This window comes from Homalodisca vitripennis, unplaced genomic scaffold (assembly GCF_021130785.1).
Source record: "Homalodisca vitripennis isolate AUS2020 unplaced genomic scaffold, UT_GWSS_2.1 ScUCBcl_12777;HRSCAF=22671, whole genome shotgun sequence".
Taxonomy (NCBI): Eukaryota; Metazoa; Arthropoda; class Insecta; order Hemiptera; family Cicadellidae; genus Homalodisca; species Homalodisca vitripennis.
In genome coordinates, this window is record NW_025788982.1 from 33,243 (window position 1) to 50,632 (window position 17,390).

Consider the following 17,390-nt stretch of genomic DNA (forward strand, 5'->3'; position numbering starts at 1 on the left):
ATTTCAAATCTATCTCATTTAATTTTCGAAATGTCTGCGAACAGATAGACAGAAAGATAATCATACAAAATAAGAGGTAAAATGACCCATCATAGCAATCATTCTTGTAGAAAATGTTCACGCGTAATTTCTACATATGAAATCTTTCCTGATATATCATTATTTTTGGTACATTCAGATTTTTGTTCATTAAATTGGGATTCATATCAGTGTTTAATAAAAGTCTACACACTAAGTCGCTTCACATATAGTTTCAATGTGTTGGGATGTGTTAATAATAGTTCACATGTTTTAATTCCTTACAGGTGTTTTGAATTTGTTTACACATTTTTTATTAAGACATTTTCTTGTTGCAATCATGATTCCATATAAGACCAATGAAAAAATGTTCGCTAACGCTCAGCCAGATCCCATTAAGTGACATGCCCTATCATCGAATATAGTGTCCCTCATACAGAAATGAAACGTCATCCACAATTTAAAGTCCATAGGATAGTTCGTTTCGAGGAAACGCGTACACAGACATTCATGTGACAGTGAGAAACGTTTTTGTTCAGCCTCACGAATAATAGGTTTTGCTAATGCTCGGCCAATCATTACAAAAGAGTTTAACTGTGTACAGTCAAATTAAATACAATCTGACAAACATGAACAGTTATAATTATTAAAAATTAAAATTATTTTATTAATATTTTATTAATAACTACTAAATTTATTGAAGGCCTAAATAAATAAAAAATAGTATGAACTGAAATTTACACAAACTTTGATCACAACAAAACTCGTACCATTAATCCAATATATTTAATAAAATTTAAATGCCATTAAACAAAGTTAGAGATATAAATATAAAGTAAATAACTATAAATATTACTTTAATCTATTCCATCATAAAGCTACGTCTGATATTACTGAATTAATTCCTAATTACGTAATTATACTTTGCAATAAATATTGAATAATACATTCTTAAGTAAATATTTACGGAATAACTAAGGAATTCTTATAACTTATTTACAACTTTAGCAATTAAACTAATATTTTGTGCTTTTATCTTCTTCTTTCTGTGTGTTTGTGAAGAGATAAAGCCCATTTCCTACTAATGTCATATTTATAGGACATCAATTTCAAAATTTTATAATGAACCACTTTAACCAACAATACTCTTTTATCCACAAAGTATTAGTCCCGATAATCTAAATAAAAATATTCCTTTAAATTATTGCAGAATTGTTTAGGTTTTCCTAATGAAACAAAGTTGTAATATTGTAATGATTGAAAAAATGGAACAATACGTTTACTCTAATTAAACTAACATGTTTATATTGATTGTGCTAGTTTACTATGTGCTTCCGTATTTAGAGTACTTTAAACCAAAAATTTAATTTTATACAATAACCGCTGTAACCAGATTATGTTACTAGCCTTTTTTGCAATAGCAAGTGAACTGGTTTGGCCCTCGAACCTGTCAAGAATGAATCCCATATTATCGCTATGGTTGCTCTAAATTGTCTGTATATTTCTGCATTAAAGCAAGTTAGATTAATATTTGAACTATTATCCACTCCTATTTGTGACAATTTGATTGTGTTCTGACATTAAACCGATGAGTAACACATTCTAAACTTCAGTGAATTCGCAAATTGTAATTAGCAATTGGAATATACTTCCATAATTCACCCCTATATGGAAGCGGTCGATTTAGAAAAAAAGTGTCCAATTGCTGTCATAGGAAATTAAACTAGGGTTTGAAAGAGCAGCCGTTCTTGTCCTTAGGCAGACAACTTCCAGCTCGTCTGTCGCAAAAGTGCTTCGCTCCACAATATCTGTACTCGATCTTTGCTATGTCCAAGCCACTCAGAGTATCATCGTATCTTCCTAGCGTCTTCGTAGCGTCTCTTTCTCCCTGTAGAACAACCAGATTAAAATTCAGCATTTACTATTATTGAAAATAAATCAATATTGCCATAAACACTAAAGAAGAGACACTAACTTTAAAAAACCGACAATTCAATTATTCTTCCTTTTTTTAAAAAAAAAGGAGAGTCCGTTCCCTTTCAAGGCTTTATTCCGCCCTTTCCCATAGGCCACTGGCCTGTGCGAGGATCTTATAAAACACTATACAGGGGTGAGTCAATATAGTACAAGGTCGTTAGTTCTGATAAAAGTGCTTCGATCATAGACAGGATTTTAACCTGCGTTATTTCTAACTCAGACCCAAATTCCAACGTCTTAAACAGCTTGGCCATCGTCATCAGAGATAGTTACAATATTAACTCCCATGTGTAATTTTTACTTCATTGTAACGAATTTAAATAAATGGGATGGCAGTCGCGGAACTGAGTGATGGAAGTGACTACATCTTTATAACAAGCTGTGATTGTATATCTTGAAAAAAGTACATTTCCTAATTATTAAGTGGTTATTTATTATCTTTAAAATAAAATGATACACTAAATTCTTTAACAAAAATATTTATATTTTATATTAACTTTAAATATATTTTTGTAATATTTTTTGCATTTCATTCATTATAATGATCACTGAATTATAAATATTAAAGTAATAAATAGATATACATATTCATTATTATAGGTTATATAAATTTCTATAATTTGGTAGTATAATTTTCACTACAATCTAGTTTTTTCGGAAATAATTACTTTGTTTTCATTATCATTTTATTCAAAAATGAAATTATAGGTTTATGATAACAGAAATCAAATTTATGGAATAAAATCTTGCTAAATATCTTTCAATCACTGCATATATTTTGTACCACATTACTTTGTACTTGTTTTTATCATTTGAAATTTTTAAAGTCAGTTTATATTTTAAAAGATAAATTAATGGTTTTAATCTTTCTTCAGTAATATTTGTATTAAAATCAGTTTTTACGTAATTTGTTTTTTTTAGTAAACATGTGGTAAGACCCAATTTAATTTGGTAAACTTTTTAATTATAATCAAGAGAAAGACCTATTTCTTCTAAGATTTTTTATTAAGCTACAGCTTTGTTAGCTAGAAAAGATCTAATCAATTTAATTTATTCTTTTTTTTAAATCCCTTCAGGACTAAATTATTAGTAAACTGAAATTAAATTTAGAATCTGATGAGCATTACAAACAACTATTAAATGATGCAGTAAGTCAATTAATATTATGTTGCATTCATTAATAAATAAATTTGTAGTTCGTAGATTTATTCAAACCAATATTTTAAAACATACGATTAGTCTATTGTTAACGGGGTTTTAGCGTTAGAAGTGTTATAGTGTCTTAAAGTCAACTTAACTACTAATATCAGAGTATGAATTGATTTTGTAATTTTTGACAGTTTTTAAATTTTAGCGTAACCTAATCTCCAGACTTGGAAAGACTGCAGTAGCAGGGATAGATCCCGATGATGCAATGTATCGGTCAACATTTATATCAATAATAATAAGAATAAACTAGTAGAAGGGTTAGAAAACAAATAATGTTAGAACAATACTAAATTACAGAATCTTTTCGTTATTTTTCCTTGTCGTATGCGACGTTATATGTTATTGTGGTTTATATTTTCCTGTTAATCGCTCCTAACAGATTTTTAATTGACGTCAAATTTTGCTAGTTCATATCAAATGTTTATATAACGGTTTGTTTACATTTCGGTAAAGGTGTCATTCTGATTTGAAAGCATTTGGAAAACATCAACATGCGTGATGTTCCGTTACGCGAAAGTAAAGTTTTCCCCCGTTCAAAACATTCGTCTATAGTCCACCAAAAGAAGTAGTCACTTCAACAAGGAACGACAGTAACCTCTCACTAGTACGGCTGGGTAACCAAGGAACGGAAAAAACGCAGACATCAAGATGGCCGTCATAGTCCCGTCCCTGGCGGTTACAGGGCGAACATGCGTGATGAGTGACGTTCCGTGACGCGAAGGGAAAATTTTCCCCCTGCGAGAAACATGTATGCATAGCCCCCAAAAATAAGTATTCACTTTCAAAAGAAAGGATTGTTGAAAAATGTCGTAGATTTTTACAATATTTATTCTTTATAACAGTTGGATATCGGTTCTTAACTTGAAACCTTAATAACTTGAGCTGATCATTCTATTTTGGAAATGCGTATCTTTCAAAACTTAACAATTCAAAAATATCTAATTTTCTTTAAATCCCTTCAAGTAGATAAATTTCGTGATAGCGATTAGCTTTCAATAGATAAATATGGTTAAAACTGACGTTCTGTGAGTATTGAATAAAAATAACCACTATTAGTTATTTTACGTACAAATCTAGCTATTCAACTTAAAGTCCTGATATGTATTTGGTTAAATCCACCCACCCATTGGTCTTACAGTAAGCAAAATCCGACCACCTCTGAGGAAAGATGTTAATCTCGTTTACAGGGTGTAAACAATTGGTCTTCCCTCTATTTTTATCAAGAAATTTAGTTTAGTGTTGATGAAATAAGAGCATGATTTTCATTTAGGTACGTTTTGTTACTTTAAGAAAATACAAGATCATATATGTTTTTCGAGGGCCCTGCACATTGACTTTCCACAATATTGCAGTTATGTCTACAAGATCACAATAGTGTCTATGAAAGCCCAATGATCTATGAGAGAAAAGTTTATACGAGTACCATAATGTCTATGAGAGTGCGATAGCATCATTGAGAGCACAATAGTGTTTATGAGAGCATAATAATGTCTATGAGAGCATAATAGTCTATGAGAGAACAATAGAGCTCATATATGCGAGAATAATAGTGTCTTCACTTGTAAAACAGTGATTATGAGAGCACAACAGAGTCTATGAGAGCAAAGAAGAGTGTAAATAAGAGCGCAATAGAGTTTATGTATGCCCAATAAAGTCTAAAATAGCACAATAGTGTCTACAATAATTAGCAACAATGAATTTTCAAGTTGAGTAATCACCATCAACGAGTCGACTAAGTGTAACTTTAGTATCAAACCACTAAACAAATCCAAAAAACTAAAGTAAACTGAAATATAAGTACTTACTTCACGAGCGTACTTTATATAATCGGAACGCCGGTAGTGCATAGAGCTGTACAAGTCGTAAGGGAAGGAAATATCTATAGCATTGACCTTATTGAGCAGCGGATGGAATTCCACTGGAACACAATGAATGATATGTCTTTATTTTTATCTTTCTTACATAATAGTCATTATTGTTATAGTAGTTTTAATGTAAAGTTGACGACATGTTTTTACAAATTCTTACACATTTCGCTAGACAATGTAGTAATTCTCAATATTGGGTAGCATTTTTATTTAATTGTCTTATTAATAGTGTATTATCAACAATGGCTAGATTGAGTATGAACATCTTGTCAAGCGTATTAACAAAACTGTGTCAATATAACAACCAACAAATATAAGTTCCAAATAACTTATATTTATATTTTTCTGAAGGTGTTTCTTGTAATTTTTCGATTATTCCTTTATTACCAAATAATTATTTTTTATCATTTAGAATATTGTCGCTCCCGTTCAAGATATATGCTCAAGTTTCGCTTGCACAAAATAGCTCCACTATTTCTAAGGGAAAATCAATCCCAAAGCAGTGTATTATGTAGAATGGTCCGAAACAGTTCAATAAATTATCATATGAGGTTAAAAATTGCCGTTAACGATAAGTTTTTTAATAGGAAATTAATTGAATTTTACTGTCAATAAAGGATTGTTTGCTCTTTTCCAACTAAAATTACTTGTAAAAACATAGATTAAAAATAAATAAAAATAATTAAAAACTATGTAATTAAGCAAGCTTTTAATTTCAAATTTTTTTGTAATGTTATGTAATTTATTTAATTTGGATTATTTTTGTGTATAAAATCTATTTTAAATTTCTTTCAAAATGCTAGCCAAGTTTTATTTTTAGTTCATGTAGCTCATTTTCAACAGAGAACCTTTTTTATTATAGATAAAGGAAAAGTAGCTATGGGTAAATAAATTAAAGTATTTTACAGTAAATGGTACAAGTTGTACATCAAGAAGAGTTTAGTTCAGTTGTAGTTTAATTTGTAAGTTTAAGGTTAAGTTGGTAGTGTTTTGGATCAGCAGTAGTGATAAGCCTTATCGCTTTGCCTGATGTGGACGCCACACAGAGCAGCCCAACTGAACTCTTATCTGGACGCAGATAAGCTATTTTTAATTTAAGTCCTTTCGCTGGCCACGTTACTTGTAAAAGTGGTCAGTCTTTCCAAAGATTGTATCTTGATAACTTAGCACATCGCCGTTTGAATAAAATTCAATTCTTTCAAGTACCAACGAGTGTGAAGTATCTAACAGTACTTACATTTCGGATCTATTTTTACATAGCAATCCCGATCGATTCGCTGATGCTCGTGGCCAAACCCCATGGCGTGCCCTATCTGGTGGACTACGCTCCTGAAGTTGATACACTCAGGAGATACATACACCTTGGCCCACCTGTTGGCAGCCTTGGCGGCGGGCGAGTTCACATCTGCCTTGCAGCCCTTTTCTGCCGGAACAAACTCGACCAGATGCGGGGTCTTATAGTTCTTCGTGATGGATTCTGTGTTGTCCAGACTTGCACGTATCCATGTGATGCAGGTCACAGAGTTTATGTACATCAGTCGCTCTACGATGTAATTTTCTTGTGCCTGTGCTACACAACAATTTTCACAATGTAACTAAAAATAACAAGGTATGGCTATAATGGTTCAATGCCAAATTCCAAGTCTATACCTCGTCTCATAATTTAAAAATGGAAAACACACAATTATATATTAGATAAATCTTTACTGCATTCCCGAAAAAACAAACAAAATATAAATAGTGTAAGCTAAACTAAGTGATAGTCTTCACAGCAAAATTTCATGGTTGGACATGCACCATAATAGAACTAATTCTTGTCTACGTGCGAGAAATGAAGATTGGTCCAAAATAGCAAATCTAGTGTGTACCTGTCTCGATATATCTCACAGATCGAATGATACATTCTCACTTTTGTTCAAACTGTGTTTCACATCATTTCTAAATTATAAAAGTCTACAGATCAAACCACCATAAAATAATATTGATAATGAATGTGTTGGAATAATTAAGCTGCGTTATGTTTTCCTTATATTTTTGTGAATGAAAACTCCTTTAAGTCGTGTTTTGATGTTTCTTTTATCTGTCCAATATATAATTTATCACAGTCGTTTCACTTAATTCGTACATTCATAATTACATTTCATCTGATATTTTATATTCGGAGTTTTTAATATTTGTGACAGTTATATGCTTTGTTATAGATTTATTTCATATTTTAAAGGTGCACTTTAATAGTTTTGAAATAATGCTACTATATAATGTTGAACAGATGAGTCCTCTTGTACTGTATTGAAGTGGCAACAATTTTGTTCTACTTTCTTTTTTTCTTGATTTTTGAACTATGTTTTAAATTTATTTTTTCAAAAAATTGCGTGGTGCAACTGTTTAAAAAATAGTAGTATTTTTGTTTAATTCTTGTTGTCGGATTCAGGTATTAATGGTGTATTTAAAAGTCTGCAAAAAACATTGAATAAAAACTTACTAAACTGTTTGTTGCACCACATTGATAATTAAATTTTATTCGCTGGTTTCCTGAACATGCAAAATTCGAATATACTTTGTTTTTTAATCTTTAAAAATCTAAAAAGTACATACTATTCCTTTGTGCAGTTTCATGTGAAAAAAAAAAAAAACGTGTAGGCAAATCTATCATTTACAAAAAAAAATATTATTAAAAGTATTAGGAATCTTAAATTAAAATATATTTGTTACATAGTTGTGTATTTTCCCAGGATGGGTAACTTCAGAACATTTTGTGTGCGGAATTTTTAAAACTCATTAGTAAAAATGATAATAATGTTGAAAACATAATGAAAGTTATTTAAAACGAGTGTGAAATGGTCCTTAATTACTCGTGCTTGATAATTATAGAAACAGCAAAATTTTAGTTCATCCATAAAGTTTACATCAATCTATGAATATCCGGTACAAGAGGGTTTGGGTTCAAATCTCGAGAGAATTCATAGTACATCTTAAACTGATATATAAAAAAGCAAAAACACCTTTAACGTAAATATATACGATTTTGAAGTATATGAAGAATTTGAGAATAGCTTAGAAAACTTAAATATATCTATACTTACTGAAATTGGTTATAATCCAAGCAAACAAAGGATTTTTTTTCGGGGATGGAAAATTGCGAATCGAGTTCAAAAAAAGATCGCTCTTTAAGGGAATGTTCTTGTCCATATTTTAGTGTTGTGTTATGCGCTCCCTGTACAAGTGCATAGCTTGGGTATAAAAATAATATGTACAGTATACCGCATGTTATCATTGTTTAAACTGCCTGATCGTAATTCAGTGATACTTACTTTTAACATATTCTTAAGACGCTCCATTGAGTCTATACAAGTTAAATTGGCTTTAAATAAATTGCATTATTCATACCTTGGTAATGATCAAACGATTTTGCAATAGAATTTAGTTATATTATCTTCGAATGGTTTGTATGGTCGAATGGTGATTAATTTACCGTGGAGTTTTTTAATGTTTTAATGTTAGCTCTTACATGTTATCAAACATTTTATACATTAAGCTGTTTACAGAAATTATCACTTGTGAAGAACAATATAATATTCAAGTGTAAACTTGAATTACAATTTATAGAAACAAAATTTATTAAATGAGGTATATCAAAGCAATGCTCACGTAAAAAAGTTACGTAACTTCTTCATTGTAAAAAGTTTCATAATCTTACGGTCAAGAATAACATGGTTTCTGTTCCTTTTATTTATTTTTACTCTATGCCTATTCTATATTGGGAGTGCGTCAGACCATGGATCGGGTAAAAGGCTTTGTTTGAATTGCATGAAAATTTTCAAGTTTCTAGCTCATGTTGTTCTATAGATAACATGAAAGAACAGCGATACTTGGTGAGACAATTTCGCAGAACTTAAAGAGTAAGCGAACACATGAAAAGATACATAGTTAGTACATGAATTACACAAACTAGAGGCTTACACCAGAATCAGAAAATATCCAAAGTCTACTATTTTGATTGAAAAAAACATTGCCTAACGAGATCTACAACTTTCTCTTGCTACTACCATTCCAGTCATTTACGACTAAACTTATACTTATATAAGGTATGCATAATTTAACCAGTTGATATGCCAGTTACATATATTGTTTCGTTTAAAAGAGTTTAAAACACAAGCAGTTGAAACTAAATAGAGACCTTTGCAATCATTCTCTTATGTATCTAGACTGAAATATCGCGATGTGTTCCAATTTAACGGAAACATAAATTATTCTATGTTAATTAGTACTGTATTTCCCCGTTGAACGGAGACTTAACGTAAGATTCTGATTGCTTTGGGACCTTATGGGGTCGTTGGACAAATTGTTCGGCTAAGGAACCGCAGTCTTATTACAGTCAAGTAATTTGTCAACCCTCTATCTCCTCAGTGGCTAAGAGTATATATTACCACAAGATATTACAGCTGGGTTAATATCTTAGCTGTCCCAGTAACGTATTACAGAGGGGCAAATAATTCACGCAGAAAAACAGTGAATTGAAATAACTTTAATAATAATGAAGTAATTTATTTTAGTACTATAAATGAAATAATATTGTTTTAGTATGATGAAAAGTCAACTAAAACCCTGTATGCACGTTTATCGGTATTCAACCATCATAAATGTAAATTAACCTCTAAATATATAATAAGCAATTAAATATACGCGTGTGGACCTTTTAAACAGCTGTTAAATTTGTATGACACAGTTGTAATTTTGATTAGTATTCCGTATTTAATATTTTAATCTTTTTCAAAAATTGGGGTTGTCTTATTTTTCAGATTGCTATTTAAAATTTTACCAGGATCTTTATTGTAATTTAGATAGACATTTAATTCTTCTTTCTCGTTTAGTTTTTATCCTTTCCTTTCGATATCTAAAATCTCCATGTTCTTTTCAATATTTGTGCAGTTGAAGCTCAGTTTCTAATAAATTATCAGCTAAATTAGATTTTATTGTAGACATGTTATTGGTTTTCAAAGGTTGTATATGTTGACTTTTCATTACATCAATAGAAATATACCCTGTAATGTGGAGATAATAGTATAATATTGTTTTATTGCGCTACGAATCACACATGGCCAGTCACTTTTTAAAGCAAATTTTACGTTATAAAGCAATGTATATATTAACTAAATGATTAGATTTAAAAGTTATCTGTAATAATTAAGTGTTAAAATTACTTCTATATGATTTCTACTTCATTCTGCCAATATTGAAGGTAGAACTGACATTTTGGAATATTTTAGACTTGTATATTTAAAATTTTCGTCTGTTTTTTACATGTATGAATTAAAATTTTACTATTCATATAGGAGCCTACATAGCCATAATTGTAGCCGTTCCATATGTGTACTCTTTTGTAATTTTTTATAAACTTTTTCCAGCCATTACATATCGCTGTATTTAAAAAATATATATATTTTCTAAATTTAATTGGAAGAATTTTTAAAATTTAATGGAAAATGTCACGGAACTTGCTACAAATGTTATGAAATTTGACTCTATAGTCTTATAAGACGATATTTATTTATTATATTTTCGGTCGATATTTATCGAGTAATAAAACTAATTTTCATATATTTACTCAAATAAGAAAGGCGAAAGTTTACAAAAAAAATTAATTATTGGATATGCTGTACAGACGTTATTAAATTAATTAATTAACTCTCTAGTGATAATGTACGTACACCTTTCACATTCATTGCAGTACAAAATATAATAGGAAATTACAGCTCGACAATTAGCTATTCAGACCGTCAGTGCTGAATAGCAGATATCAACGGCCTCATACGTAATTTTGTAATCTTTCTACGTGCATAAGGACTTCTGGTTAGGAAAAGTTATATAAAGTTATGAAAAATTTTGAATTTTCTTGTTGCCCTATCATGGAAATATGTTAGCAAATGTATATGTATAACCATTGTTGTTTATTCCTGTCCGAATTTTTTTGTACCGTAGTTAATTTTTTCTTGTTTTACGTTCAGGGAAATATATATATACATACCCAGATCTAAGAAGCCTACATCTGTCAAAAGACAAATAAAAAGGGATTAATAACAGCCTTCAAATTCACAGGCTTTCTTATCTGCAATACAGTACTGACCAAGCACTGCATTCTTAAAATTTGCTAAAATTTATATTTAAAAGTATATTTTTACTAAAACCTTCAACTTTATTATCTGGATATTCTCTTTGTGTTCAACAACGTTTGTAGAAAAGGTTGAAATAAGAAGTACTATCAAGCTTACTCCATCCTTGCAGAACTATTAATGTAAGCAAAGTGAAAATAGTGGTTAAACTAACTATATTTATGATTTTCTGTCATAAAACAATGTTTAAACAGTACAGTTGGTTACATGTAAACATATTTGTTTCTGACTTAGTCAGTTGATTTTTACGATATTCTGCTATTTGAGGCGGAGACGAATGCAAAAATTCAGAGATCATTGTAATCGGCACTGCCATTACTGAGTTCCTAATAGTGTAACTAGCCCTACTTTATTTATAGATAAACATTTGCTAGCTTTTATGCTGTTTTACTTGAGTGTCAGATATGCTGACGTGTATTACCCATCGTCTGCTGGATCTATTTTCACAATCATGCAACATTATTACTAATACTTTAATAGTAGTAATTTTACAATTAACAGGGGGGAATAGGTAACACGTCTTTTGAATTAAAAATTAGCGGAGAAAGTCATCAACGCAACCGTAACGTAATTCATAATAGTTAGATATTTACAACTTTCTTTTGCTCCAATCTACTTTTGTACTGGTTCCTCCCACACCAATTTAAAAACTAATCACAACAAAACACGTAAACTTCAATGCACGTATTGATGACTTATCGTATGCTTTGGTAATAGTTTCATAGTTGGCCACCAGAGTGCAGCAGTAATCAAACATTACTACCGAGTTGAAATTTGTAGTTATAACGCTGCTAGTGAATTGGTTTACTCCTGTCAGGCTGTAAACATTTACTAATATTAACATTTTACACAATTATTAATATTTTACTACGGACATGGGAGTCAGTGTTTTGCACTGATAAATTAAACTATAAATTATACAATAACTCGTCAAAATAACTTATTTAAAACAGTATTTTTCCTTTTGTAAAAGAGGCATTAAATTTTGTTATACTTCCAAAGTATTTTAAGGAGACTACACCATTATTTCTATGTTTACCAATTGTACAATTCTAGCCACTCTATCTAATTTCTTAAACCGTTTAAGGGTCAATCTGAAAATAAATTACACAAATTTATCACGTATGTATTGGCTGGCTAGTGAGAAGTAAGATATTCGTAGCGGATATGAATACTCTTATTCTTATCTGCAGTATTAAGGTGATATCTTTATGCACTTAAGAAGAAGGATGTGCTACTAAGTAAGGACCAATTTCTCTAGTGATCCTCAGGAGAGGATCAGACGATATTAACAATTCGTTAATTTGTTAGCATTGATGATAAACCATCAATGACCTGATAACAAAATTTGGAAGTTGTTTATTAATTAAAATTTAATTGGCATTACGAATTATGTAACGACTAAAACATTTAGACTTGCACCCAATTATTAATGCTAATAGCGCAGTGTAGGGGGCACGACGGTTATCGCGAGATAACCGAATCAAGCAACGTCCAGCGTGGCTGCTGCTTGGATAGGTAACCGCTGAGCGATCCTGTCCTTGCAAGCAGCCCGCCTGCCCGGCCGTTGGTGGTGGTTCGGAAGTCACCTTTAAGCCGTTGGTCGCCAGGTTAATTGTTAGAGAGAGCATCTTAGCCCTAACTTCGTCTGATAAAATAAGACATTCTTTATTTTTTTTATTAAGGGTGCGACAGAGCCGTCTTAAAATAGTTTGGTTGACTGTTCCCGTCAGTATGTCCGTCCATAACTCTTGATAGAAATATCCGAGGGACTTGAAACTTGATACATAGGTTTCTTTTGGCCCAAGAAATCTGCCAGGCTTAAGATACTCCATTGTATTGGAGTATATTGGAGTATGTTATTGTATTACCACGATTATCAGAACTATTGATATACTGAACTCAGCATACAAGCCAGTGAAATTAAAAGGGTTTTTATAAACACATAAAGCTTGGGTTTAACGACTTTTAATGCAATACAAGAATACAAAACCTATTGGTAGTAGCCTATCTATTACGCAACCTTTTATTTTGTCTTTCCCTGTTGTACAACAATGGGAACTGTTCAACGAAAAATGTATTACTTTAAACTGCTCCAATGTAATGAACTAGAAACCACTGGTGAGAAACCGACTCAATTTGAGAGATTAATAGGATAGCTTTCTCACTGAGACGTCACCGATTTGTTCTTAGTCTTTTTCATAAATTCAAAAGTCAGACATCTACCAACAATATTCTTGTACCATACAACAAAACGTCGCTGTCTAAAGTAAATCATGCCTTATCGTAATGAGCTTGACTTTTCTGGGACGCACGAGGAAAATTCAAACTTATAATCAATCAAAATTGTAAGAGACTTTTGGGGTATCGTTTCATGTGAGTCGTATAAATAATAGAAATGTATTCAATGGGCCGTGTTTTTAAAATGCGGTCATTCTCGTAAATAATCACTATACACTAAATGTTGTAATTTCCAAAAATTCAAGAAAACTTATCCTACACATAAATAATTTTAATTTAACATTTACGTAAATGTATTACTGTACGCTTATTTGATATATAAAAATCAAAAATATTTATATATTTCATTCTAAATCAAAGTTATATATATATATATATTTTTCATTCAAAATCAAAATTATATATATATGTACATTTATAATTTTCATTTTCCCATATCAAATAAGCATACAGTAATACATTTACGTAAATATTAAATTTAAATTATTTTTGTGTAAGATAAGGTTTCTTGAATTTTTGGAAATGACAAAATCTTGTGTATAGTTAGTTATTTACGAGAATTACAGCATTTTAAAAACACGCTAAAAGATGATTGGATATATTTTGAATATACTTAACCAGCTGTAGGCCTAATATAATGACAATATATTAGGGAGAAATAATTGTTTTTCTCTTCCACAAGTGCTTTGTATAGCACATGGATTTGTATTTTTTGCGAACTTTGAACTGTGGAATGAAATGAAACATTCCTGCATTAAAGAGGTGGAGTTCGGGCTATCTTCCACCCAACCTAATACACGCTTAAAAAGCTTTTTTATTCAAGTAAAAAATAAGGAATAAAATGTGTATTTTGTTAGAAAAACTATGAAATGATCACAGCCATTTAAAACTACTCTACAAATACAGCCTCACTTGAAATTTTTAATTTTTCCTAAAATCATAAAATAAAAATAAAGAATAATTTTTTACTTTTCTTTTTTAAAAAGGCAATTTTATAAAATTGTTATAATTTTAAACCTATTCCACAGATAAAAGATCACTTTCAGTTTGATATTCCCACACAAATGGTATAAACTCAGGACAGCTAAATATGTAAATAAGTCAAGCCAGGCTTCACCATTCTATGTTTAGGCGGGAAGAACTCAAGTAATCCACCAAACGGTTTCCTAAAGCCGAGATGTGGCAGTCTTCCTACGGCCTGAGCCAAGGTAAGTAACGACGCCAACGAAACACTGCTGCTGTGCCAAATGAAATTGCATTCTAACTTGGTGTAGGCTTGCAGATTACGATTTGTGGATTACATTGCACAGAGAGTTTCTTATAAGAATAGAGGTCACGTGGTTCAATTTATGACTTACACATTATGCTGTCATTGTTTATTAGTTTGTTATCCGAAAAAATGTCCTTTCAGGTCGTATAGATATTAGTTATGGTTGTTTTATTTAAACTATTTAACCTCAAATCCTCACAGTTATTTTTTGGAAACCCTGTATTTCGTCTAGTTTTTACATCTTGGCCTGTTTCTCTTTGTAAAAATATCAAAGAACACCAAAAACATCATTGTTATACGTAATTAATTTTTTTTAATATCAACATTTTTCATCTCCTGTTGTTTTGGATGTTTATACTCAAAGTAATAAGCTTTAAAAAAACCTCCTATTGTAATTATTTTAGAACCACGTAAACTATTCTCCGTGTCCAATTCAAAATTAGAAATAAGGTACCAGTGGTATAAAGAGAGCTTTAGTGATCTAAATCAAATCAAAACCATATTTAATTTCTTCAGGCATGTAAATTATGTAATTAAAAAAAATATGAATAGTGCCAAATTTTTGCTACAATAAATAAGCTACAACTACATGGCAATGTTCTTACATAGGCAAACCTAGCTGAGCGTGAGAAACTAGAAGACTCGCTAGTAGTATTAAGTAGCGACTAGAAAACTAGGCTGAATATGGGGTAGTAAATAGAAGAATGGCTAATAATATAGATTACTGACTATAAGACTAGCCAAAATATGGAATGACTACAAAACTAGCTAGAATACAGAGCAGAGGATGATAGAAATATCAAAAGAAACCACTTTCCCAATGCGGCCTTTACATAATCATTTCTTTCATGCTTTGAGATTAAGAAAATATGGCTGAATCCTTTATACTTCAGGATTTTAGAAAAATGTGGAACATTTTTTAAGAATTCATTGACCTTAGACGAGGCATCACAATTTACAGCAACAAACCTGTGTAATGTAAATGAAACTCCTTTGAATTTTAATAAATGAAACATTTGAACTTTTCCGTCACAATCATTCCACCATTAAAACAACTTTTAAACCAAGACTTTTGTAATATTGAAAAAAAATACTATCATAATCATAACAAGCTATGGGTTTAAACAAAATATAAACTACTGTCCCTTAAAGCATATGGTGAGTATGACGGTTTATATATATTGGCGAAGTCAGAAATTAATGATTGTTATGAATAAAAAAACCAATGTCCAAGTTTTAGAGTACTCTATTTTACGTAAAATCATACATTTTAATTTTAAGTACTTACGACAACTGTGATTACCACAGAAAGATAAGAAATTTGTTAACAGTAACAACATAGTATATATTATGTCTCTTTTAATCTTTGACTGCAGGAATTAACCAACGATGTAAAAGTCTCCCTCAAGAGTTTACAATCTCAGTCCCGAGGGTGACATAAATATCTAAACGCCTTTTTAATGGGGCCATATCCGCTTCCGGTTGTAGACATGGGACCTTTTCACACTTCGCTGCTTCCGGGAGATAAACTTTGCATGCAACTTTCATACTTTATATTTTATTGTTAGATTCCACCTCATACTTGTATCTGTGTTTCGTTTTGGGCATGTTGGTTTTTATATGCAAATGAGATAGTTTAAGTCCAGTAAAAAAGCTTTACTCATAACAATAACAATTTAAAATATCAATCATTGCCTAAGGACTGCATATTTATGAATTTAATTTCTATATTGAATAAATGAATAAATGAATTTATTTCCCATAAGTACAAGACAGTAATACAGTATTGGAAAAAAGCGAGAAATTAATCCGGCCACTTTATCCCAGTAGCGTGACCAGTTGAAACTATATACAATACATTAACATAGTAAATCATATTATAAGTATATGTGAACCAAATCTCACAGTCATATTTCCAGTTAGAAACAGAACAGTTATTTTAAAAGTAATTTGTGGGTTATTGGCTTTCCTTGTCTGAAATAAAGGGGGTATAATATGAGGCAGCATGTTACCAATCTGATATTAAAGTAAATGCACCGCAAAGTTTGGCAACGTATATAGAACGAATATTTCAAACATTTCAATTTTATGAACACAAACATGGTGGACAGCTAACATTGCCTGCTGTAAATAGAGTGACTGTCATTGCTTAAAAATTTCCTGACTTAACTGGGCTTTACTTGGCTAAGCACAACAGTGTTATAATTAGTCGTATGAATCCTAAAATTCTGGAACTTACCAAAGTGTGCGGGACTGTTTTCTAAAAATGTTTGTTAAATTATGTACTATATAATCTTTTTGTCTATACAAATTTCTAATTTAATCCTAAATAATACACTGGATTTTAGATTTGCTAATGAATATTTGCTTTAGTTATGTTTTATAAGTTTATTAACAAAGAACAAAAGTATTCATGTTATTTAAGCTATTGTACTTTATTAACACAGTGGCTCACGGGGCTAAAACATAAAATGATGTACGATTTTAGGATGACCCTTATGATGTGTCTGATGATGCGTTATTTTTCACCAAGGAATACCAGAAGATGCGTCAGTGTATGGAGGCAAGAGTTTTAGTATATCTGGTATAAAGAGGAGTAAAAATGTCAGTATGTAATATTTCTTCTAATAACAATAA

The 17,390-nt window shown here is 30.8% G+C and overlaps 1 protein-coding gene across 1 annotated transcript; it reads right to left on the reverse strand.

Moving 5' to 3' along the window:
- Positions 1 to 563: 563 nt before the first annotated feature.
- LOC124375060 (zinc metalloproteinase dpy-31-like) lies at positions 564 to 8,357 on the reverse strand. The gene is made up of 4 exons (XM_046833184.1): positions 8,156 to 8,357; positions 6,310 to 6,642; positions 5,010 to 5,122; positions 564 to 1,906 (listed from the first exon to the last, which is right to left on the reverse strand). The coding sequence occupies exons 1-4, from the start codon at positions 8,259 to 8,261 to the stop codon at positions 1,742 to 1,744; spliced, it is 717 nt and encodes a 238-aa protein (XP_046689140.1). The 5' UTR covers positions 8,262 to 8,357; the 3' UTR covers positions 564 to 1,741.
- Between the last annotated feature and the right edge of the window lie 9,033 nt (positions 8,358 to 17,390).

What these genes read in the sequence shown, in the direction of transcription:
- LOC124375060 (XM_046833184.1), bottom strand. Translation starts at nt 8,261, where the DNA reads ATGGACAAGAACATTCCCTTAAAGAGCGATCTTTTTTTGAACTCGATT. An exon ending in TGTAAAAATAGATCCGAAAT is followed by an intron (nt 5,123 to 6,309) that starts GTAAGTACTGTT and finishes ATTGTGTTCCAG; the next exon opens with TGGAATTCCATCCGCTGCTC. An exon ending in ATATAAAGTACGCTCGTGAA is followed by an intron (nt 1,907 to 5,009) that starts GTAAGTACTTAT and finishes GTTGTTCTACAG; the next exon opens with GGAGAAAGAGACGCTACGAA.